General features: G+C 33.6%; 1 protein-coding gene across 7 annotated transcripts in view; it reads right to left on the bottom strand.

Annotated features, from left to right (window-relative positions):
- The window catches only part of COL24A1 (collagen type XXIV alpha 1 chain), a 408,506-nt gene that overhangs the window by 200,128 nt on the left and 182,843 nt on the right, over window positions 1-25,535 (bottom strand). For 6 of the 7 annotated variants that reach the window (XM_082409988.1, XM_082409993.1, XM_082409994.1 and 3 more), the window contains 4 exons: window positions 17,179-17,232; window positions 15,882-15,926; window positions 11,741-11,794; window positions 8,493-8,537 (listed from right to left, as the gene is read on the bottom strand). In XM_082409988.1, the coding sequence (XP_082266114.1) occupies window positions 8,493-8,537; window positions 11,741-11,794; window positions 15,882-15,926; window positions 17,179-17,232 (198 nt within the window). The remainder of the gene's footprint in view (window positions 1-8,492; window positions 8,538-11,740; window positions 11,795-15,881; window positions 15,927-17,178; window positions 17,233-25,535) is intronic. The other variant, XM_082409992.1, reaches the window with a different exon arrangement.

Here is a 25,535-nt window from a genome sequence, read left to right as displayed (position 1 = left end):
ACCACTATTATTCAACATAGTTTTGGAAGTCCTAGCCATGGCAATCAGAGAAGAAAAAGAAATAAAAGGAATACAAATTGGAAAAGAAGAAGTAAAACTGTCACTGTGTGCAAATGACATGACACTATACATAGAGAATCCTAAAGATGCCCCCAGAAAACTACTAGAACTAATCAATGAATTTGGTAAAGTTGTAGGATACAAAATTAATGCACAGAAATCTCTTGCATTCCTATACTGTAATGATGAAAAATCTGAAAGAGAAATTAAGGAAATACTCCCATTTACCACTGCAACAAAAAGAATAAAATACCTAGGAATAAACCTACCTAGGGAGACAAAAGACCTGTATGCAGAAAACTATAAGACACTGATGAAAGAAATTAAAGATGCTACCAACAGATGGAGAGATATACCATGTTCTTGGATTGGAAAAATCAAAATTGTGAAAATGACTATACTATCCAAAGCAATCTACAGATTCAATGCAATCCCTATCAAATTATCAATGGCATTTTTTACAGAACTAGAACAAAAAATCATAAAATTTGTATGGAGACACAAAAGACCCCGAATAGCCAAAGCAGGCATGAGGGAAAAAAATGGAGGTGGAGGAATAAGACTCCCTGACTTCAGACTATACTACAAAACTACAGTAATCAAGACAATATGGTACTGGCACAAAAACAGAAATATAGATCAATGGAACAGGATAGAAAGCCCAGAGATAAACCCACACACCTATGGTCAACTAATCTATGACAAAGGAGGCAAGGATATACAATGGAGGAAAGACAGTCTCTTCACTAAGTGGTGTTGGGAAAACTGGACAGCTACATGTAAAAGAATGAAATTAGAATATTCCCTAACACCATACACAAAAATAAACTCAAAATGGATTAGAAACCTAAATGTAAGACCGGGCACTATAAAACTCTTAGAGGAAAACATAGGAAGAACACTGTTTGACATATATCACAGCAAGATCTTTTTTGATCCACCTCCTAGAGTAATGGTAATAAAAACAAATATAAACAAATGGGACCTAATGAAACTTAAAAGCTTTTGCACAGCAAAGGAAACCATAAACAAGATGAAAAGACAGCCCTCAGAATGGGAGAAAATATTTGCAAATGAATGATCTGAAAAAGGATTAATCTCCAAAATATATAAACAGCTCATGGAGCTCAATATGAAAAAAACAAACAACCCAATCCAAAAATGGGCAGAAGACCTAAATAGACATTTCTCCAAAGAAGACATACAGATGGTCAAGAAGCACATGAAAATCTGCTCAACGTCACTAATCATTAGAGAAATGCAAATCAAAACTACAATAAGGTATCACCTCACACCAGTTAGAAAGGGCATCGTCAGAAAATCTATAAACAACAAATGCTGGAGAGGGTGTGGAGAAAAGGGAACCCTCTTGCACTGTTGGTGGGAATGTAAATTGATACAGCCACTATGGAGAACAGTATGAAGGTTCCTTAAAGAACTAAAAATAGAATTACCATATGACCCAGCAATCCCACTACTGGGCATATACACAGAGAAAACCATAATTTAAAAAGACACATGCACCCCAATGTTCACTGCAGCACTATTTACAATAGCCAGGTCATGGAAGCAACCTAAATGCCCATCGACAGACGAATGGATAAAGAAGAAGTGGTACATATATACAAGGGAATATTACTCAGCCATAAAAAGGAATGAAATTGGGTCATTTGCAGAAACGTGGATGGATCTAGAGACTGTCATACAGAGTGAAGTAAGTCAGAAAGAGAAAAACAAATATCATATATTAACACATATATGTGGAACCTAGAAGAATGGTACAGATGAACCGGTTTGCAGGGCAGAAATTGAGACACAGATGTAGAGAACAAACGTATGGACGCCAAGGGGGGAAAGCAGCGGGGGGTGGGGATGGTGGTGTGATGAATTGGGAGATTGGGATTGACATGTATACCCTGATGTGTATAAAATGGATGACTAATAAGAAAATAAATAAATAAATAAACATTAAAAAATAATAATAATAAAAAAATAAAGTATATAAGCCTTTATATGCTTGGCTTTCAATAACTTCTCTGTTTTTAGCTTGTAGCACAGGATCATGTGTATCACTCATTTCCCCATAGATATAAATTTTGCCTTTTAGCTTTTATATTATAATCATGTGAATTTTAAAAAAATTTTTGTTGCTTTTTCCTTAATAACCACTTACATGTGATTTATTCTTGGTCTACCTCTTATCACATTTGGTTTTGTGATATGAACGATTTTCCATAGTCATCATTTTTCCCATACTCTTTAATTTTCGTAGCTGTAGAAAAAATTTCTATAGGATCACATCTAATATAGTATTTGCTATTTTCTTAGTAACTTATTTTGCTTTTTACAAAGAGATGTCATAAATGTCAGGAAAATAGTGTATCTTATAGTCCAAAAGACTCAAAAATCCTTCTACCTTTGTAAGCACCTCAACTGTTCCTAGAAATTTGCTGACTCCATTTTCTTGGATAAATCTCTTGTGTTTGAGATTTTAAAACTATTGGCATCTCATGTCTAAAGTAATAGTTCACCTTGGACCTGGTTTTAGAGAATGGTAGGGTTTTTAGAATTGTTTACTTCACTTCTCTTCAATTTACCTGGAATTATAACATTATATATCTTCTCTGTTCATATCCACTGATATGTCCACACACTTTCTGTAACTTCCCTTTTGATTTCACTGATTGATACTTTTTTTTAACGTTCTACACTTTCACAGACTTAATAGTATAGTGAAATTAATTCACTTAATTGACTAAGTGATGCTATTAAAACATTTCAAAGATGATAAATGTCAAATACATGATCCTAAAACATAACAATTTAACACATACATGTTTTTGAGACACTTGTCAAACCACCATGTGGTAATTGGGGCCCCATAATTTTCAGCTTCATACAGTAATAACAGAACGATATGTATTCATTAGAAAGACAATTAGAAATCTTCACCTCATTGTTAAGAGGAAGCATGGGGATATGGAGAAGTTAGTCATAATTCCTTTTCAATCCCAGCTCTGCTACTTTATTATCTGACCTCAGACAAGTTTAACTTATCTGAAACATAAGTTTTCTTTTGTATAAAAAAGGAATATTTCCCAGTGTCTTTTGTAAGGATTAAAAGATACAATATATGCAAAGTATCTGGCAGATCACAGATTTTTCAATAAATTGTAGCTATTTTTTTATCATATTCAGGTATATATCCTTCTTGTGATGGACTGCATCGTGGATATACATTTCATATAACTTTCCATTCTCTGAGAAAAATTACCACACCCTGCCAGGTAGGAGATATACACAGCTTTGCAGTGTGCTACAGGTATGTGCAGCTTGAAAACAGAAGGGAGTAGATGACATTTTTTAAGATAAAGGCACTACAGAGGCCCTACAGAGGGGCAATTGATAGAATTTTACTTTGTTCTTTCTGTTTGGCTAAATGGTGCCATCAAGTCTGGGACTTTTCCTCAAGGAAATATGAGTCACTTTTTATGATTTAGATATGTCCACATAAAGCCACCATTCTCCTCTTAATGAAAGAAAGAATAGAACTTGTTAAATAAAACCAGCTTGTATCAAGTTTGATAATAATTTCACAGTAATGCTACGAGAAAGCAGCAAAACTAACCACTGTATCAAATGAGATTTTGTGTTGAGCACTTCTAAAATATTTTCTTCCAGATCCTTCAAAATCTTTTAAATCTTTCTAGCCATTGATTCACAAGGATGCACTTCATGGTTCCATTTAAAAACAGGACAAACTGATGATTTCCTGACGCAGAGAAAAGAACCTTAGAACTGGAATTAGAGAATTCACATTTGCTTACTAGCTGTGAATTTGAACATATCACATAACTTCAACAAATCTGTTTCCTCACTTATAGAATGGCAGTAAGATTTATCTTACAAGGGTTGTTTCAAGATTAAATGAGATAATAGGTCTTCAAAAAATAGACTTCTTTTAATTTCCTCCTCTGACTCCACCTCTACTTGGTCTTGAATGAATTGGTTATAATCCAGCTTAGAATCAGCCAACAGAAGTTCTCTGATTCTAAAGGTTTTATAATGAGAACTGGATTACCTGATTTTGAGGATTATGCATGGCCTTTTCTCTTCCTCTTCCTTTCTGTTCATCAGTCATTTACTATACACTAGCACACCAGGGGGCAGGCAGAATAACAGAGAGGACATGGTAGATTGCTTAAGAAATTTGCTAAATGGATAAATTAAGGAGTAAATGAGGTGAAATCAAATAGTTGGATTATATTTTAAGAGCTATAAAGAGAGTCTGGTCAGCGTATACGACAATCATGAGGAGCTCTTCAAGTGGGCAGAAAAACGGCATCTGAATTTAATGTAATCAAGGTCACTTAATGAAAAAAAATTCCAAATTTTATCTTTAAAATAACAGACTAGAAAAGGATCCTGGGAGTGACTGCTGATCATTTTCCAAAGACACCCCAGTTTCCTGCTATTGAAAAAAGCCTGCATAGTTTTGAGTATCATCAAAAATAAAGAAAACATAAAGTTATCCCACTCATGGAGAAGGCTGTGGATCCACTGCCCCTAAAATATTTAGTCTAGCTCTGTTTGTTCCAACTCCAGAAAGACAGCCAGAGAAAAGAAGCCAAATTGGCAGATGAGAGGAAGACTAGAAAACATTACAATTCTTAGAAAAGAGTCATAGATTCTTAGAATTGGAATTATCCTTAAACATCATAAATACCAATTCCTTACGCTTCCAGAATTCTCCTGATAATCATAAACAGTAATCAAAGGTCTATTATATGCTGGGGACTGACTAGAATCATTCTCTTTTATTGCAGCCTTTGTCCAAACTGTCACCTTAAATAGATCTCAAAAACATCCACTTATCTCCACTGCCATCATCTGGCCTGTCATTTTTCTCCCTCGTTTAGTCTACTGCAATAGCATCCTAACTGGTTACCCTCTTCTACTTCTGCTGCTCACAACCATGTTCCAAGTGCCCAATCCACTGCTACAGAGTGATCTTAAAACACAAATTAAATCATGTCATTGCCTTACTTAGAATACTTCAATGATTCTCCATCTACTTTAGGACCAAGTCCAAAATAATAAACATGGTCCTGAATGATTTGGCTCCTGCCTCCTTCACTAATACCACCTAATACTGCTTTTCCCTTGGTTCACCAAGGTCTATCCACACTGGCTTTCTTTCAGTTCCTCAAAACAGTTAAATGCTTTCCCACTTAGAACCATCACATGTAAGAATAACCACCACCACGGCCATTACAGCTAACATTTATCAAGTTTTCACTATGTGACCAGCTCTGTGCTAAGTGCTTTAAGTGCATTATCATGTTTAATCCTCATAAGAAACTCTATAAGGTAGTTATTATTTTCATACTTTTACTGTTGAGAAAACAAATATTTAGAGAAATTAAGTGACTTGTCTAAAGCAAGGCAAGTGGCACAGGTGGGAAGTATGTTATATTGCATATTCCAGGAGCAGTTTTTCCCCCAACTCTTCCCAAGCTAACTCATACCATTCTTTATGGTCACAGCTTATATGGCATTTCAAAAGTCTTCTCTCATCTCCTGATCTAAATTTGGCAACTTTGTCACAGTCCCTTAAAATTTTCATCTAGAGAATGTATTACAGTTTATAATTATATATTTTATGTGATTATTTATTTAATGTCTGTCAAACCTCTGATAGACTATAAATTTCATGAAGGCAGGGATCAAATGGTCAACGAATGTGCCTGAATATAAATATAAATATCTGCTGAACAAATGATTGCAGGAAGTCATCCAAATCTAAAGACGAGGTGTTGAATCACTCTACGGAAGAGTCTGAGTGTTAGGAATTCTATTAAAATATTCTTGCCTACAAAAAAAGCTGTTCCCTTATAATGTCTATCCTTTATAATGTCTGTTCCCTTATAAGGCCTATATACTGATTTTAATTCCGGTCTCTTGCCCAATACTGAAAAAGTATATTCTCTTCCCTTTTACAGCTCTTCAAATAATTTCAGCCTAGAGAATTAAAGACAGAGAGGACTGGCAATTAAGGTGGGATAATTCCAGGTTTATTCATAAAAGAATGCTAGAACGTAGAGGATAATTTCTTTGAAATTAGAGACTTATTTAGGGCACATTTATAGAAATTAATTCTTTGCCTATAGTAAGTAAATGCAAGAGGTATATAGTCACGAGATGGGATCACTGTGTTCAGCACTCTCTATCACAAATTGGGTTCTAATTTGTATGAATCTAGAAAGAAACAAAACTGGAGGAGGCTATTAAAAGGGAATTAAATGACCATACAAAAAGTTTAGGAAAAATAAAAACTAGCTATGCAATTACAACTAACCTTAGATATCCCCAAATTACAAGACTGACATCATGAAGTGCAATCGTATTTTCCCATATCTCTTGAGAGTTTTAACACAACTCTGGATTAGATGAACTATATTTCTAAGATTTTGAAATTAATATGATAAAATAGAAGTTGGGAATTATCAAGAGCCAAAAATATTCTTCAGGTGTTTTATATATCTTAATTAATTCAATATAACCACTGAAGTTTTTTAAAGTCTTTGTCTCCCATCCTTAATGAGGAAGATGGAACCTCAAAGTTGGAAAGGTCCTTTTGTTTCATAACTTACCTGATGCCTAAAACCTCTCTATAATATCTAGGCCAAGTGGCTTTCAGCTAATATTAAAATATCCCCAGCTATGCTAATTAACCTGATGGAAGTGGGGGGATCCTTTCACAATATATCAATATATATATATGCATATCAAATCATCACATACATTTTAAATATCTTAAATTTTATTTGTCAATTATACCTCAGTAAAGCTGGAAAAAAATCCCCAGCATGGCATAATGCTTTCGATTTTGAGATCTGGATTTTGAGTTTGGAGCTATGGGTTTAAATCTTAGTTTAGCTATTGATCAGCTATGTAACTCTGAACAGGTTACTTACTGTGCTTCAGTTTCCTCATTTCAAAAACTGGAATAACAAAATGTGTCTTTTAAAATTGTTAGAGAATTAAATGAAATTCCACAATATAAAATATCACATAGCATTATGCCTGGCACATAGCGAATGAGCCATAATTGTTAATTTCCCTCCAATAACAGAAATCTGCTACCTGCCAAAATAGTCCATTTCCTCTTTGGACAGCACTGGTGATGGGTTACTAGTGGAACCAGTCCAACATTATTAAGCAAATAAAACTTAGAAGTTTGATATGTGTTATTTTAAGAAAAGATGTTCTGTTCTTCATTGTTATTTTAAGTTTGGCTATAAATTTTAGTTTATATATATTTTTAAGCAATTTGTCACTCAGAAATGGCAGAATTTCATTTCTTTAAATTAAATTTTAAAAAATTTGAATGACAGAGAAGTACAGATTACATTCGTATTTGATGAGAAGCCTTGAATAATTGAATTGATATAAATACTCCATTGAAATTTCCCTTTTGGTTAAAAAAAGGAAAAAAATATTCACCTTCTAGTGATTCAGGATTAAATGGTATGGCAATGATCTTTTAAGACTAAATGGATCATCTCCCTATTTTTATTAATAATTAGTGACAAAAATTAAGAGTATCAGAAATGCATTGCTGTTTTACTACCAGGATAGAAAATATATTTAATTATTTAAGCTCACAAAACAATTTTTAAGAACATTTATTTTTATTTAAGTTGTAAGATAGGTTATAGAAAATTATATTTGCTCATTTAACCTATTAAATAACTATTGTTATTAAACAGTATCACTTTCTTTGTGACAACCCAGCACACTCTGTAGATAAAGTCACTTGCCTTTCATTAATTTAATTTACTACTTTATATGTTATGTAGGTTCATTTGTTAGAGAATATTGTAGCTGACTTGTCCCATAGGAAAAAAAAAAATTACCCCTAACATATCTGATTCAAATACAACATGAAGCCTCCTACTTCCTCAATAATGTAAATTTAAACAAGCCAAACTTCTGAGGAAAGAAATTATGTTTCCCAATGAATTACCTCATGGTTTACTCCAATCTTTCAAATACAAAGAAAAATATCTTCCACCTATTATAATATTTTATGGTTTGATAATTTGTAGTTTTTTAATCATGAAAAACGTTACGGTCAAATTTAGTTTGAAATGATCAGAACTAAATGTAAAGACCAAATATTAGATACAAGAATGTTCCTGAGATCACAAATGTAATTTATATTGGATAAAACTATCAGTATCTGTGTTTTCCCTCATTTCTCTTTTGTAGAGTAGGTTTTAATTGTCACATCACCAATGAATTTAAATTTGTAGTGGGTAAGTATTTTATATTCTGAATTTTATAAGCATAGATCATGCTAACATGATTCCTAAAAATGCTCACAAGATGATTTAAAAGTTGAAAATAAGAGCATAAAATAAGCTTACTGTTTCACCAATCTTCCCAATGTTTCCTTGATCTCCTACTTCTCCCTGTTAATAAAGAATATAAGGTTGCAAAAATGATTATTTTTCAAACAAGATTCCTCTCAACATTGCTCCTGTTTTCATTTTAATGTAATTATCTATAACCTAGAAAATCACAAAGAAACTTTCAGTTATTCAAAACTCTTGTTACAGTATTTGTACAGAACGTAGTCCTTCCTGTATTTTCATTCAAATAATATTAACTTGTTTTCTTAAATTACATTCTTCTATTTATGATGTTTAATCACTTTTAAAACACTTTTACAAATAAAATTTAAAAAATAAAATATCTACTGAGGTATACTCTATAAATGGCAGAGTGGTAGGCTGCCACTGCAGAAGATACTAAGAAGAATGAAAATAAAGCCCATGTGCGCAGGAACACTCTCTTTGCTTCAGTAGAGAAGGTATCTCACAATGCTGAGCAGAACAAGCAGAACAGAACACACGCTACAGGTAAGTAGTAAAGGAGTTCCTAGGAACAGGCACCCTGTGTGCGTGTGCAGCTAGAGCTGGCTTCACTGGAGAAGTAATGCATGTTCATAATCTTAACCGCAGTTCTGCCGTCCCTAAAGCTCTGAAAACCCAAAGTTTTTCACAACACATTTAGTAGCAAACTTGACCTAACCTGTGTTTATTTGATAGTGATGCTTTTACCTGATCTGAGTGAGGCTACTTATAGTCTTGATATAGTTTGATTAATCTGAACATCCTTACATTTCACCATAGAAATATCAATTTGTCTAATTATGGTTGTGCTGTCCCATAGCCTGCTGGCAGTGTTAAGTAAAATACAGTATATATATATATATATATATATTACCTTTTTAAAATCCAAACATTAATGGTTTCAAATAATAAATTATGAAACTGTATTTGAGTTGGGCCCTGAAGAACAGGTGATTTTTACACTGGTGATGAGAAAGTGCCATTTTTAGTGGTGAGGAATGGCATGAACAAAGGCTGAACAAAAGCACAGATTAATGAAAGTAGAAGATTACATTCAGGGTACCACATATAGTTAATCTGACAGGAATGTACATTTTATTTATACCAGAGATAGGAAATTAAGCCATCAACTGCTGTCTAAAAATTAATAATTATATTGCAGTGTGGGGTAGTTAAACTCACTGAACAATACTGTAGCCACTTATGATATGTAGCTACTGAGCATTTGAAATTAACTTGTCTGAACTGAAATGTGATGTAAGTATAATATACACACTGTATTTCAAAGACTTTGTATAAAAAAATCTCATTAATAATTTTAATATTGATTACATGTTGAAATGATTATATGCTTATATCTTGGGTTACATAAAATATATTACTGAAATTAATCTCTCCTATTTCTTTTCACTTTTTTTTTTTTTTTTTTACTGTGGCTCACATCTGTGATTCGTATTACATACTCTATTGGATGGTGCTGATTTTAAGCACTGAAACCTAATATTCATATAGGTAATCAGTTTGAAATAAACTTTCAAAGACTATAAAAATTTTCTTTTCTATTTCTGTACGCATTTAGATAAATAGTAAAGAATAAAACATTGTAATAGTAGGTTGGAAATCCTAGTTTTTGACTGATAGTTCATTAGATAGCTTTTGTAGAAAATAATGTGGCAGGATTTTATGTATATATATACAAATATATACATAATATGTATGTGTATATATACATATATATAATTAATTTTCTTTTATTTTCTCCTCCTTACCCAACGCCCCTCTCAAATTCCAACTATGGAGATGGACCCTTTGTGATACGTAGTCTTAAGGGAGGTCTATGTTAACAGGCAGAAAGCAAAAGTTGCTTGCAGATTACCTACATTCACGCTTTAGTTTTCAAAGAGCCTGAATGTAGGAGGTGAGTTGTCTTTGAGGGTAAAAAGAGACAGAGAGGAATAATCCCCCAGGCCTAGGGAGAGAATAGAGATCCTAGAGTTTGGTGAAAGGCGGTGACCCTTAACCAACCCCTAAGTGCTCCTCCAGAGTGCCAGGTTCCCCTAAGGGAGTGCCAGGTCCTAGTGAATAGCTATGTAATACACCAAGGAAGAAATTTCAGAGACAAGTATGAGGACTGAACATTAAAGAACTTCCTTCACTTCCTAGGTAACACAGATGCCACCTAGATGCTGGTGTAATTCTAGGGAGAAGGCAGAATGTCAATAATCACTGAGATTGGTCTCTTGCCAGTTTGACTGGATGGTAGTTCACAGGTGGATTTTTTAGAGCTATTTGGCAGTACAGGGATTAAATACAGTAAAGGAGAATGAAGCCTTCTATTTATAAATATCGTGCTTCTATTTTCTGGGAGTTTTTCTATGTAACTTGAGAGTCAGGTACACATACTCTCCCAAGATAATTTCAGCAACAGACATGCTGACACAATAAAAAATATTTTAGCTCATATTTCTTTATTAATTGACCTCAAAAAGTGTTGTTTGGTTTTTTCCTTAGTTTCTGTATCACAAAAATGAAGAGTTTAATGTAAATAATGAACTCTAGCTTTAGGAAATTCAGCAATAAATCTATGATGCAATTCAATTTTTCATTGAATTTTAAATTTGTACAAATCACCAATTTTTATAAGTTTCCTTCAGACCTTAATGCTGTACATATAAAACCACTGCCTTACTTTATATTTGTTGGTGTTACAAAAAAGTCATACAGTACTTGAAAACAAAGCAAGAAAGTAGGTAACACATTTTTTCAATGTCATAAAAGTATGAAGAACACCCAATGATTATGCAGGGTATGTGCTTACTTAGACTTACGGTATATTATTGATTAGAGGACCCAGACTTAGTGAAAATACACACACACATATAAATTTTTTAAGTGAAGTTATAGTAACTTGTAGGTTTCTGTCCAGTGGAATAGACAGCCCTCAAAGTTATGGTTTATCGTCCTGTATCTAACTACACATCTGAACATTCCTTTACTAAAATGCATATCCAATTACATAGACATAGTTATAGTCATAGATATTTATAGACATATATACAGATACAGATATAGATGTAAAGACATATAACATTTCAAATGCTATCAATATTTGAACAAGTTTTAACATATGACTGGTTCCTTCAATTAATGAGTTGAATAAAAATCTTTGACATGTGTTTATTTTATATTGTTATGAAAGTCATAACTTTATCTTTTTGAAAATTATACTTTGTAACTGGTAATAAAGTCAGTTGCTTCACCTTCAAGCCTTCTGGTCCTGATTCACCTGCATACCCCTTTGGACCTGGTTTTCCCTAGAAGAGAACAGGAAAAAAAAAAAGATATGTTTAATCATTCTTATTTTTGAAAGTTTCCTAATTCATGAAATTCAGACTATCCTATGAGATGAAACACTTCAAAATTATTAGATAAATGCATTTCATCAAACTCATTAGCCATTCCTTCTACCATGTTTGACTGTCTACTTGCCATGCACAGCTCTAGGATAAGATAATTAAAAAAAATAAGTAAAATACATAGTATGTTAGGTAGTGGTAAATTTGAAGAACATCAAATTAAGCAGGAAGGGAGATATAAACTGTTGTGGTAGTTTTGTTAAAATTTTTGGTAAGACTGCCAAAAAAGACCTCACTGAGAGGGTGGCAATTGAGTAAAGACTTTTAAAAAGGCACAAGTTACATGGATATTTGAAGGAAGAGCATTCCAAGCAGAGGCGAAGAGCATGTGTAAAGGCCCTGAGGCAAGAATGTGCCTGTGTGTTGGAGAAACGATGAAGAGTCAATGCAGCTGGAGAGAGTAAGAGAGGAGATGAGTAAGAAGATGAGGGATGAGAAGGGAATGGGGGATATGAAGCCAGGTCATGAAAGGCCTGGCAGGTTACAGTAAGGGCTTTGGCTTTAACTCTTAGCAGGCTTTGAGAAGAGAAGCACAGGATCTATGTTTTAACAGGATCACTCTGATGTAAGAGCAGAAGCAGGGAGTCCAGAGAGGAGTCTACTGCAATAATCCAAGTGAGAGACGACAGTGGCATTATCAGGGTGGGAACAGAGGAGGCTGTGAGAAGTGGTACGATTCTGTATATAGTTTGAAAGCAGAGCTTCCAGGAATTGCTGATGGGTCATGCGTGGAATGTGAAAGAAAGAGAAGAGTCACGAATGAACTCAAGAATGAGTTCATTCAGCTTTAATCTGACTAAGGGGCCAAATGAAATGAGGTAGACTGTGGGAGAACAGGTTTGAAGGGTAAATTGAAAGTTTAGCTTTGGACATTTCAGTTTGATAATCTTGTTAGACATCTAAGTGGAGAGGTCTTGTGGTAGTTAATACAAGAGCAGAGCTTAGGGGTAGAAGGTTCTGATCTGAACATATAATTTTGGAAATCACCAGCATTTTGATGGCATTTAAAGCCATAAGAATGGACCAGCTCATCTAGGCAGTGAGTGTAGATAGCAAACCAAGCCCTGGGGAACTCTAAAATTTAGAATTTGAAGAAATGAGGAAAATATGCAAATCTGCTGCCAGAGAACTAGGAGGAAGGTAATACAAGTGAAGAAAGTTTTTCCAGGAGGAGAGTGATCTTGTCAAATCTGAGGGATATAAATATTGAAGGATATAAATATTGAGTAATATGAAGACTGAGAAATGATCACTGAATTCAGCAGCATGGAGGTCATTAATGACCTTCATAAGATCAACTGTTTCAGAGTGGCGGGGACAAGAATGGTTTCAGCAGATGGGGTGAGGAGAATAATTGGAAAAAGCATGTAAATCCAATACTTTTGAGAAGTCTTCCCGAAAAGGGAAGGAGAGAAAAGCAAAACCTGGAAGGAAAACTGGAGTCAATACAAATTTTGTTTTTGTTTTTAAGCCAGAAGAAATAATAGTATGTTTATATGCTGATAGGATTGATCCATTAAAGAGAACAAAATTAAGATGCAGGAGAGAGTGGGGAAAATTGCTGGATCAATGTTCTTCAGTAGGCAAGACGATGTAGTATGTAGTGAACAAGTGGAAGTTTTGACCTCACCTAGAAAAATGGCCTGTTCATCCAGAATAACAAGAGAGAAGGCACAGTAAATGGCATAGATACAGGGAGGTGGGATAGAAGTGATGGTAGAAACTTGTGAAAGTTCTCTTCTGATTACTTCAATCTTCTCAGGGAACTAACATGCAAGGTAAAGGGCTAATAGAAGTAAATGGAGTTCAGGAGAAAGTATAAAATAATGATTTAAAAATGTGAAAGTAAATGGGTATGGAAATAGAATTCAGAATGTTATCAAAGGGATAATTACAATGTTTTAAGCATGATGAGTAGGGATATGTGGTGATGAGAGAGACAAGGAGTAATGGAATGGCATTAGAATCAATGAATTGAAATTTCTATTGGGACTGTTGGATTGGGTTACAAGAAAGAAAGCACCAGAAAGAAAGGGGATGATGGTTGGGGAATGAGAAGTTTAAAATTGAAAATGAAGAGGTTGCTCTTACTGGTAATGACAAGGTCAAGGGTTTCACCATAGCAGTAAGTAGCTGAAGAGAGTAGAGGATAAGATCCCTGAAGGAGAGAAAGTCCAATATCCTGGAGTAATCTACAGTAGGTGGTTTCTAATATCAAAAAACTGATGTCTGATTATGCAAGATTTGATTAAGGAGATCACTATACCTCAACCAATGTGTTCTAGGAGTAGAAAAAGTGTGTGGGGGGATTGCTAAAAAGAATACTAACTTATAATATCTACTAGGCATTATATATTTGGATTTTATTACTCCTATTCATTAACAAGTACTCGCATATTCTTCTTTCTTAAAATAAAATAAAGCAAAACAAAACAACCCTCTGGCTCCCATTCTGTTTTGACTACATACAAAAACTTTAGCAACTTAAAATTATATTTAGGACTTCCACCCAAAAAGTTGTTCTAATTTTGGTCTCTGCCTTGCTTGAAATTGTCTAGTGGTTCCCTACCAAGCACAAAATAGAGCAAAGGATAAAAAATTATCCTATTATTGTTAAATATCAATTGCTCTCTAATCAATTTGCAGATATAAAAGAAGAAATGTACTTAAGAGTCTAAATCATTACAGGACTTTGATATTTACAAAATAATTAATAATACATTTTATTCACACTGTCTGGAAAAAGCCTTAGCAGGAATATTTCTTTCATCTTTAATAATGTAATACTCAGGCACTGCAGTATATTAAGAAATAGTTATACATCACTATCTACATTATGGAAAGAACTGCACTGGTATCAGGCATTGGCATATTTATAATCTCTTTGAAATCAAGCGATTCAGAGCATCAGTATTGGAGCCATCGCTTTTGGTCCTGTTTAAGTTCTGTCATATTATGGTTATCTTGAGCATGTTATGCTTAAGCATATAATATTAAAGCCTTATTTTTTTAAATCTAAAAATGCAGTCAATATCTTGCAGGGTTGGTTTCAGATTAAGGATGATTCCTGAGACAAACTTAGAGCAACACTAGGCCTAAATTAATATTCAACCAATAGTAGCAACAATTAATAACAAATATTATGACTGAGTAGGCAAGAGGTGAACATGGTTTTCCTGTTTTCTAGGGAAGTAAATTTTAAATAAGACCAATTATACTGGAGCACAAGTAACAATGGTCTTTCTGTTATATAACTCACCTCACAAAAAATGGAAAAAAAAAACAAGCAAAAACAACTCTTCTTTTTCTTTCAATAAGAGAGTGGCAGTATATGTGCTAGTTAGGTAAAGGTGCAAAAGAAAGAATTACTGTCTCTTTAAATGTAAAAATACTGTAAGAACCTGTACAATATGATGTCCTCAAGTAAAGAATGAGATGTATTTCATGTGAGTCTAATAATGCTTCTTAAAATGTGTTGCACACACCTTAATTACTTCATGATATTGCAAACTTTTGTCATGCATCCCCAAATTCTTAAAAAATTCATTTTCAGAACTTGAAAATAAGAAATTCATGTATTACCACAGAATATTATCTGAAAAAAAAAGTTGGACAGAAAATACGTCTTATTTGCTTTCCATAATTTTACTGACAAACTCAGAAAACAGAAATTTCTAAAATGGTTAATGTATTTAGCTTCATATTACTTTTTGAGAAACTTTATAAATAACTTGTACAAATTACTAAGACCGTAAGACTGAAGGAGCTGAAGGAATAAGTAAATATGTAATAGGCATAATATCATTTAAAATATCTCTGGAAAGTTTTAGTTATAGGTCTATTTTATTTGGGGGGATTGTATGGCTATAGTTTGTTATAATCTTGGCTCTTTGCTATAACTTAACATTTGGTGCCATTAAAAAACATTTACAAAACAGTTGCTTTAAGAGAAGCACACTTCGAAAATTATTTATATGATACCTACTCTTGGCCCCAGTTCTCCAAAGGATCCGATTAGTCCTTCTTCTCCCTTAAAAAAGAAGATCAGAACATGTCATGGCCTGATATAAGTATTTAAAAATGTAAACCTTATTCCAGTTATTCTGAAATCTGAAGCTCTTTCTGAGATGTAATGAAAATAATACTGTGATTTTCTTGTATTTTAGAACTATATCACCCCATAATATTTAAATGTTTTGTGTGACAACCTCATATCTACATTAAGGGGGATATGTATTGTACTACTGGGTTATTTTTCAATTGGTAGATGATATAAGTTAAATATAGAAAATTGAGGGTGGCTAAGAGTGAAAGCTATTAGGGCATCACAGAAATCAGGATTAGGAATCACTGAGATTGTGAATTATGGACAGCCTTTACCTTCTTGGGCTCAATATCTCTGACATAGAGAGAAACTCAATTAAGTTCTTAATATATGGAAATCCATACACATTGGTATATTAAAAAATTATTGGTACAGAACATGTTTGCTCTTGGAACATTCTGATACTTAATTCATTCAGCAAATATGTTTTTGAGTCTCAGTTCTGTCTTAAGCCTTAGAGATAAAGGTATATCAGATCCTACCCAAATGGAGCTTAATGTCTAGAGTTTCTTTTTGTCTAATTTACAGATCCAATATTTTCGGGATCAAATCAGTTATAATGTCATAAAATATAAAATTTTGTGCATTCTTCTAAGGATTAAACACTGTATGGGTGGATAGAGAATAGAGAAACTTAAAACAAATAATTTTTATACTTTATTCTCTAAGAGAATTAAGAAGTAATAAATGTGTTTATTCTATTTATTGACATATTTTCTAAACATACTGATTTTTTACCTTTAAATAAATAGTTCATATTTACCACATCTGAGCATTTACAGACCTCTTTAGAAATCCTATATTCTATTTTATTTATTTAAAAACATTTTGCTCAGTCCATAATTCAATTAAAATATAATATATGGGTTAGAAATATAAAATAGACACAAGTGTTAAGTATAAATTCTGGTACATATAAGTGAGATTCTAGACTCAGATTCTTCAGACATTCCATGGACACCACTACATAAATCACTTAATGAATTCAGAACATTAAAATGATTCCAAATTCCATTCCATAACTGCTAATATAAAATGGTAACTTGAAATCCTCGATGGCAAAAATTGTCCATACTAATGCAAAGTTTTCTTTGAGCAAAAACTAAAGTCCCATAAAAAATAAAAAAGGAAAATCTGAATTAAAAAATTGCTTACTGGATATTTATTTTCTTCATACCTGAGTTCCTTTGAGACCAGGAGGTCCAGGAGGCCCTCTATTTCCAATGAGCCCCTGTAAAGCAATATAAGGACACACAATAAAATTTTTAGCTCAATTAATACATTTTCAATAGGCATTAATCTCAGATGTACAATACTATTTGGTACCATTCATTTCCCATTAGGAAGTTATCAAAATGGGATGGGAGGATAGATAAGCAGAAAACTGCCTGCCATCCAAAAAGGTGGAAAACATATGATAAACTTATTTTTAAACAATATGTTAATGTTCACATAATCTGCTCCGTATGGACACCTTTTCATAAAAAGTACTCCTAAATTTAAAGCAATAGGCCCGATTGTTAATCTTATACTAGTACAATAAAAAGATAATAGAGTGTCCACAAAGTCTGAAAACAGATGGAGAAGATATATAGTGTTTTAATATCTGTTAAGAGACTAGCAAAGTCTGGAACACATTATTCATATGAAATGTTCAACTTACTTCCTTTCTTGATGCAGGCTAGCGAAAAGAGAGGAAAATTTGCAGAAGAAAGTAACAATCTGAACATGATTAGGAATTTCAAGATTAAAAGAAAACTTTTGGAAAAAAAAAAAAAAAAAGAAAACTTTTGTTAATCTAAATGCATGTTGTTAAAAACCAAATACTCTTTTTTTTTTTTTAATTTACTTTTTTTTTGGCTGTGCCATGCAGCATGTGGGACCTTAGTTCCCCGACTAGGGATCGAACCTGCACCCCCTACAGTGGAAATGTGGTGTCCTAACCACTAGACCGCCAGGGAAGTCCTCAAATGCTCTTTGAATAACAATTCATCCAAGTAACTAAAACAAAAACCTTCCTATTTCAGAAAACACTGTATATCATCTATTCAACATGGCAACATTTTTCATTTTGTTTTGTTCCCCTAACTATGCAATGTGTCAAAGTTTTAAGTAAATCTCTTTTAAAAACTACCTTTGCATTATTGCTTTTAGTAAGTCTATAACCATTAAATGGTTTTATCTAATTTTTAACTGTAACAAATAACTATGCCAAATAGCAGACCTACCCATGTGACTGATCTTTAGTTTGGAATGGAGCAGAGTGACAAAACTGCATGAGAATCTTTCCTTCGTGATATATCTTGGTCTATCATTGCTATGTTCTCACACAATCAAAAAAATGAAAAACTCTTCATCGGTTTAAAAGTCTGTAATATATTATTATTCTGTACATAAGCACCATTCAAGAAACTGCATCAGTTTAGGCAATAACCTAGCTGTTTTGGGCAGCTTTCTTACTTTTAATAGGAAGAGATGGATTATTGAAATGAGAGTATATTGTTCTATGCAAGTCCAACATATATTCTTTTTTTAGGCAAAAGCATCCTAATTTTCCTTAAGGAAACAGTCTTTCCCCATGTGGTTTGAGGGGAGGTGACTCTACCCCTGACTAAATTTAAGGGTGGACATGTGACAGGGACCTAAGTCAGCATATTCTACATCCCTAGAAACAGTGGTTGGTTCAGTAATGAGCCAGAAACCCAAGTTAGTCCAACTAAAGAAAATTTTGGACTACAGTGGAACAACTGGGAAGACAGAATAGCATTAAGGATGATGTAAACCTAAACAGAAGCAAACTATGAAGGGGAGAGAACCTGAGAATGAAATCAATGAATTAACAAATGGAGTGATTGGGTTCTTATGATGTTTTGGGAGGTCCTGGGTATAGCTGTGTTTGAATTCCTAAACTTCTCATATATTTATACAATCATATTTTAGTTGAGTTTCCATTACTTACAACTGAAAGAATCCTAATGGATACAATGACTTCTAAATCTTAATATCCAAAATGCTCTCGTAGAACTCTAAGTAATAGGTTTTTAAATGTTTAGACTGAAGGTCAGAATCAGAATGCTGTGATATTTAAATTCCACCACAGGATAGCTAATGTTTAGTTATTTAATTCATGTGTTCATTCATTTTTTTCATCTGACATTTTATTAATTTTCTACTATGTGTAAGGTCCAGTAAAAAGCACAACATGAGGCCTGGAGTATACAAATATAAATGAGACACAGTCCCTGTTCTCAATGAATTCATAATTTATTATGGGAGAAGGCAATTTAAAATAAAAATCAGAATATGAGTTATAACAGAAATAGAAGTATAAGCAAAGTGAAAAAGGGGACTTAGATGAAGAAGCAAAATCTTTTCTGGGAGGATCAGAAATTTTGTAATATGTGAAAATAATTTTGTATTGAATTATGATAGGTTAATAAAACATGTAGCTAAAAATAAGCACACACCAAAAACTTATCAACAATTGCAAGGTCTCAAAAGGCATTAATAAAGGTACAATTTTAGGTTGGAGCATATGTTTAAGAAACTGGCTTAGCTCCATACCCAGGGTGTAACCAGAAGAGGGGTGAGTTATCTAAGAGAACTAGATTCTGCTATTCCCTCACTGCAGCTATTTACCCTAGGGAAGTGGCATCCTGACTAAAAACCAAAAATAACCCTTTCAGGGAGGCAAATAAGCCCAGGTTCCTTTTTCCTTTCTCTTCCAAGACTACCTTATAATCTTAAAAGAATAAAAGCCGTATTAAGGGGGAAAAAAACTAGTTATATGCTGTTTACGTGAAACACATCCAAAACATAAAAACGAGGAAAATGAAATTTCAAAGAATGGGAAGAGATATGCAAGTGATTTACCAGCCCCAAAATAGCTGGAGTAATTATATTAATGTTAGATCTAATAGACTTTAAGGTAAAACAGATTATTAGCATTAAGAGGGTCACTCAATAATGATAAAAGGCTATGGTCACTGGGAAAAGACAACTTTTATGCATTTAGTAACATAACTTCTAAATACATACATTAAAAACTGATAAGGATAAATTGATAAATCCACCATTAGAGAGGAAATTTTAACAAATCTCTGCCAGAAATTAGTAGGTCAAGCAGATAAAAATCAGTAGGAACAGAAAAAACTTAAATAGCAAAATTAATAAACTTGATCTAATGGCCATATATAGAAAACTGAATCCCCAAATTGGAGTTTACACAGTCTTTACAAGCATACATGAAAGATTTATGAAAACTAAAAGATACCCACAAGAAAGGATATCTATCAACAGTTCTATCAATTAAAAAAGTGTAGTGTTATCTATACAGTGCATTACTATACAGTGAAAATGAACATGCTGTAATAATATGGATCAACCTAGAATGAGCTGAAAAGATAAGATTGAGTGAAAGAAGAAAGTAACTGAAGAATGTATATACAGTAAGTCCCCTATATACGAATGAGTTCCGTTCCGAGAGCACGTTCGTGCGTCCAATTTGTTCCTAAGTCCAATGAACTTAGCCTAGATACCCAACTAACACAATCGGCTATATATATCACTGCTGCTTTTATGCTTGCTTCCGGACTTCCTGGGCTTGAAATAAAGATAGTAGACTACTGTACTCTATACAGTACTGTACAGTATACAAAAGCACAACCACTTGTAGAGGACACACACGCACGTGACAATGTACACCAGCCACATGAACTAACTTACGTGACTGGACATGCGAATGCACATTTCGCATCTTTGAAAGTTTGCAACTTGAAGGTTCGTATGTAGGGGACTTACTGTAGTATGATTTTATTTATATGAATTTCAAAAACAAGAAAAATTACAAATATTATCAGTATATACATAGATGGTAAAAGTATGACGAAAACAAGAGAATGGTTAACTGTTAATGCCAGAAGGGAAGAGACAGATATGATTAGTGAGGGATGCACAAGGGGATTCCAATGATCTATTTCTTACCAATAATAGGGTTTGTTTTATTATTATTTTTAAAACTGTGTACATGTTTCATATTTATCATGTTAAACACAGAAAAAATTTTTTTGAGTTTTTAAATATTTTCATTTTTTTTTATTGGGGTATGGTTGCTTTACAATGTTGTGTTAGTTTCTGCTGTACAGCGAAGTGAATCAGCTATATGTATACATATATCCCTTTGTTTTTGGATTTCCTTCCCATTTAGGTCACCACAGAACATTAAGTAAAGTTCCCTGTGCTATACAGCAGGTTCTCAATAGTTATCTATTTTATACGTATTAGTGTGGATATATCAATCCCAAACTCCCAATTCATCCCACCCCTTCTTTCCCCGCTTGGTGTCCGTACGTTTGTTCTCTACGTCTGTGTCTTTATTTCTGCCTTGCAAACAGGTTCATCTGTACCATTTTTCCAGATTCCACATATATGCGTTAATATATGATATTTGTTTTTCTCTTTCTGACTTACTTCACCCTGTATGATATATACAATGGAAACACATAAAAATTTTTAATGTAAAATGTATAAAATCTGAAATTGAGTTTGAATTCCAGCTCTGAAGCTTACTAGGGACATGACCTTAGTATCCTTATCTGTAGAATCATGTTATCATAAGCATTATAAGGTAATAAATTTTATTTGTTACAATAAATAAAATGGTACCTGGAACATAACAGAGACTCAATAAATATTATTTCCTTCTTCTTATTCACTGTACATTGATTAGTGTTTGCAACAGTTTCTGAACTGGTATTTTGCTTATCTTCCCTATGCATTCACCAAATTCATAACAATAATTTACTATTATTATTCTTCCTAAAACATCTCTTTCATCATCTCACTCCTCTCAATATCTTCCACAGAGAAAAAGAATAGAGCTCTTGTATGCAACTGAAGTTAAGTTGTTATCAGCTTAAAATAGAGCATTATAACCATAGGATGTTTTATGTAAGCTCCATGGTAATCACAAAGAAAATACTTATAAAAGATACACAAAAGGAAATCAGGAAGGAATCAAAGCATGTCACTGCAAAAAAAAAAAAAAATCAATGAAACATAAAGGAAAATAGCAAGAAATGTAAGAGGGACAAAGAAGTTACAAGACAGAAAGCAATAACAATTAACAAAATGACTATAGTAAGTCCTTCCTGATCAGTAATTACTTTAAATGTAAATGGATTAAAGTCTGCAATCAAGATTTAAAGTGGCTGAATAAAAAAAAAAAGATCCATAGTTGTATCTATGAGAGACTAAATTTAGATTTAAGGACACACATAGGATGAAAGTGAAAGGATGGAAAAGTTACTCCATGCAAATGATAACCTAAAGAGAGCAGGGGTGTCATACTTACATCAGATAAAACAGACTAAGTCAAAACTATCTCAAGAAACAAATAAGGACATTGACCAATGATAACTTTCTTCATTAATTTGCCAGAAAATATAACTATTATTCATAAATATGCACACAATATCAGAGTATCCAAATACATTAAGCAAAAACTGACAGAATACAGAGAGAGCAACACAATAAATGCAAGAGATTTCAATACCCTACTTTCAATAATTGATACAACAACCAGATAGAAGATCAATAAGGGAACAGAGGATCTGAACAATGGCATTGACCAAATTGACCTAACAGACATATACAGAACAAAGTAGCAGAATACACATTCTTTTCAAGCACACACAAAACATTCTCCAGCATAGCTCACATATTAGGTCACAAAGCGAGTTTTTAACAAATATAATAAGATTGAAATCATACCAACTATCTTTTCTAACCACAATGGAATCAAACTAGAAATCAATAGTAGAAGGAAAAGTGAAAAGTTCACAACTAGGTGAAAATTAAACAACACACTTCTGAAGAACCAAAGACAAAATCAAAATGGAAATTAGAAAATATCTTGAGACAAATAAAAATGAAAACACAACATACCAAAATTTATGGGATGCAGCAAAAGCAATACTAACAGGGAATTTTATGGTGGTAAACATCTACATTATAAAAGGAGAAAGATCTCAAATAAATTACCTAACCTTACACCTCAAGGAACTAGAAAAAGGAGAACAAATTAAGTCCGAAGTTAACAGAAGAAATAAAATAATGAATATTAGAACAGAAATAAATGAATTAAGAGTAGAAAAACAACAGAAAAAAATCAACAAAACTAGAAGTTGATTCTTTGAAAAGATCAATAAAATTGACGTCTTTAGCTAGACTAAGGAAAAATAAGATAAGGTTCAAATAAAATCAGAATGAAACAAGGCAACTTAGAACTAATGACACAGAAATAAAAAGGATCACAAGAGACTTATATCAGCAACAAACTGGATAACCTAGAAGAATAGATAAAATTCCTAGAAACATACAACCTACCAAAACTGAATCATGAAGAAACAGAAAATATGAACAGATCTATAACTAACAAGGAGATTGAATCAGTAATCAAAAACTCCTAGTAAATAAAAGTCTAGGACCAGATGACTTCACTAGAGAAGTCTACCAAACATTACAAAAAGAATTAACGTAAATCCTTCTGAAACTCTTCCAAAAAACTGAAGAGAAGGGAATACTTCCAAACTCATTTTATGAGGCCAGCATTACCCTGATACCAAAGCCAAATAAAGACACTACAAGAAAATAAAATCACTGGCCAATATCTCTGATGAATATATATGCAAAAGTCCTTGGAAAAACTAGCAATTGGGGGGCAGTCCAAGATGGCATCTCCTCCCATGGACACACCAAATCTACTGTTACATACAAAACAATTACCACTGAAAAAGAACTAGCTAAATAGCTCCTCCAAGACAAAGGATAAAAGAGGTACATTTAAATAGGTAGGAGAGGTAGACATGTGGTTTCACCAAAAAACCCACCTCCATTAAGCAACCCACAATAGGGAGGGCTCTCATGGGTCTGGAGCTACTTCCTGAGATGCAAGGGGTTTGTGTCAAACCTTGATACCTGAACTGAAAAAATGAGGCCCCCAAAACATCTGGCTTTGGAAACCCAATGGGACTCAATCCAGGGGAACTGGGGGGCTGTGAAATCTGAGATACTCCTTTTGAGTGATTCACGCATGGTCTCACACTTCCTGAGACTCAGTGTAAAGGCAGCAGTTAGAGAAGTGCCTGGACTATATGTGAAGAAGATTCATTTGTTAATCTTAAAGTGACTGCTGGAGGGGCAGGTATGAGTTGGGACTTTGCGGATGGAGGTTCTGGTGAACACCATTTTTGCACTCTCCCTATACCTTGCTAGCACAAGTGGGTGCACAGAGACACAGCCTCCCTAAAGCACAGTATTGTAAGTCAACTATACTTCAATAAAAAAAGAGTACATTAAAAGTATCATACACCAAAATCAAGTGGGATTTATCCCAGGGATGCAAGGATGATTCAAAATCTCTGCATCAAATCAAGGTGATACAACACACTAACAAAATAAAAGATAAAAATCATATGACCATCTCAATAGATGTAAAAAAAAGCATTTGACAAAATTAAACATCCACTTATGATTAAAAAAGAACCCCTCAACAAAGTGGGTATAGAGGGAATGTATCTCCACATAATAAAGTCCATATATGACAAATCCACAGCTTATATGATATTCAACAATGAAAAGCTGAAAGCTCTTTTTCTAAGATCAGAAACAATAAAAAGATGCCCACTTTTGCCACTTTTAATCAACATAGAATTGAAAGTCTGAGCCACAGCAATTAGGGAAAGAAAGAAAGAAAGAAAGAAAAGGCATCCAAATTAGAAAGGAAGAAGTAAAACGGTCACTATTTGCAGATGACTCGACACCATATATATAAAACCATAAAGAGTCCACCAGAAAACTGTTAGAAGTAATAGATGAATTGAGTAGAGTTGCAGGATACAAAATCAATACACTGTTGCATTCTTATACACTAATAACCATCAAAAAGTGAAATTAAGAAAACAATCCCATTTACAATTGCACCCAAAAGAATAAAGCACATGGGAATAAATGTAACCAAGGAGGTGAAAGACCTGTACACTGAAAACTATGAGACATTGATGCAAGAAATTAAAAAGTACACAAATAAATGGAAAGATAGTCCACTATAACAGCGGTCCCTAACCTTTTTGGCACCAGGGACCAGTTTCGTGGAAGACAATTTTTCCATGGATAGTGGGGGGGGGGGTTGGTTCAGGCAGTAATGCAAGTGATGGGGAGTGATGGGGAGCAGCAGATGAACCTTCGCTTGCTTGCCCACCCCTCACCTCCTGCTGTGGGGCCCAGTTTCTAACAGGCCCCACAGGGTACCTGTCCGTGGCCTGGGGGCTGGGGACCCCTGCACTACAAAACATTACTGACAGAAATTAAAGAAGACACAAACAATGGAAAGACATCCCATATTCATGGACTGGAAGACTTAATATTCTTAAAATGTCCATACTGCCCAAACCAATCTACAGATTCAATGCAATCCTTAGCAAGATTCCAATGGAATTTTTTGCAGATAGAGAAAAAAAAAATAATTCTACAATT

This window comes from Balaenoptera physalus (assembly GCF_965194825.1).
Source record: "Balaenoptera physalus genome assembly, chromosome: 1".
NCBI lineage: Eukaryota > Metazoa > Chordata > Mammalia > Artiodactyla > Balaenopteridae > Balaenoptera > Balaenoptera physalus.
This window is presented reverse-complemented; position numbering and strand designations above follow the sequence as displayed.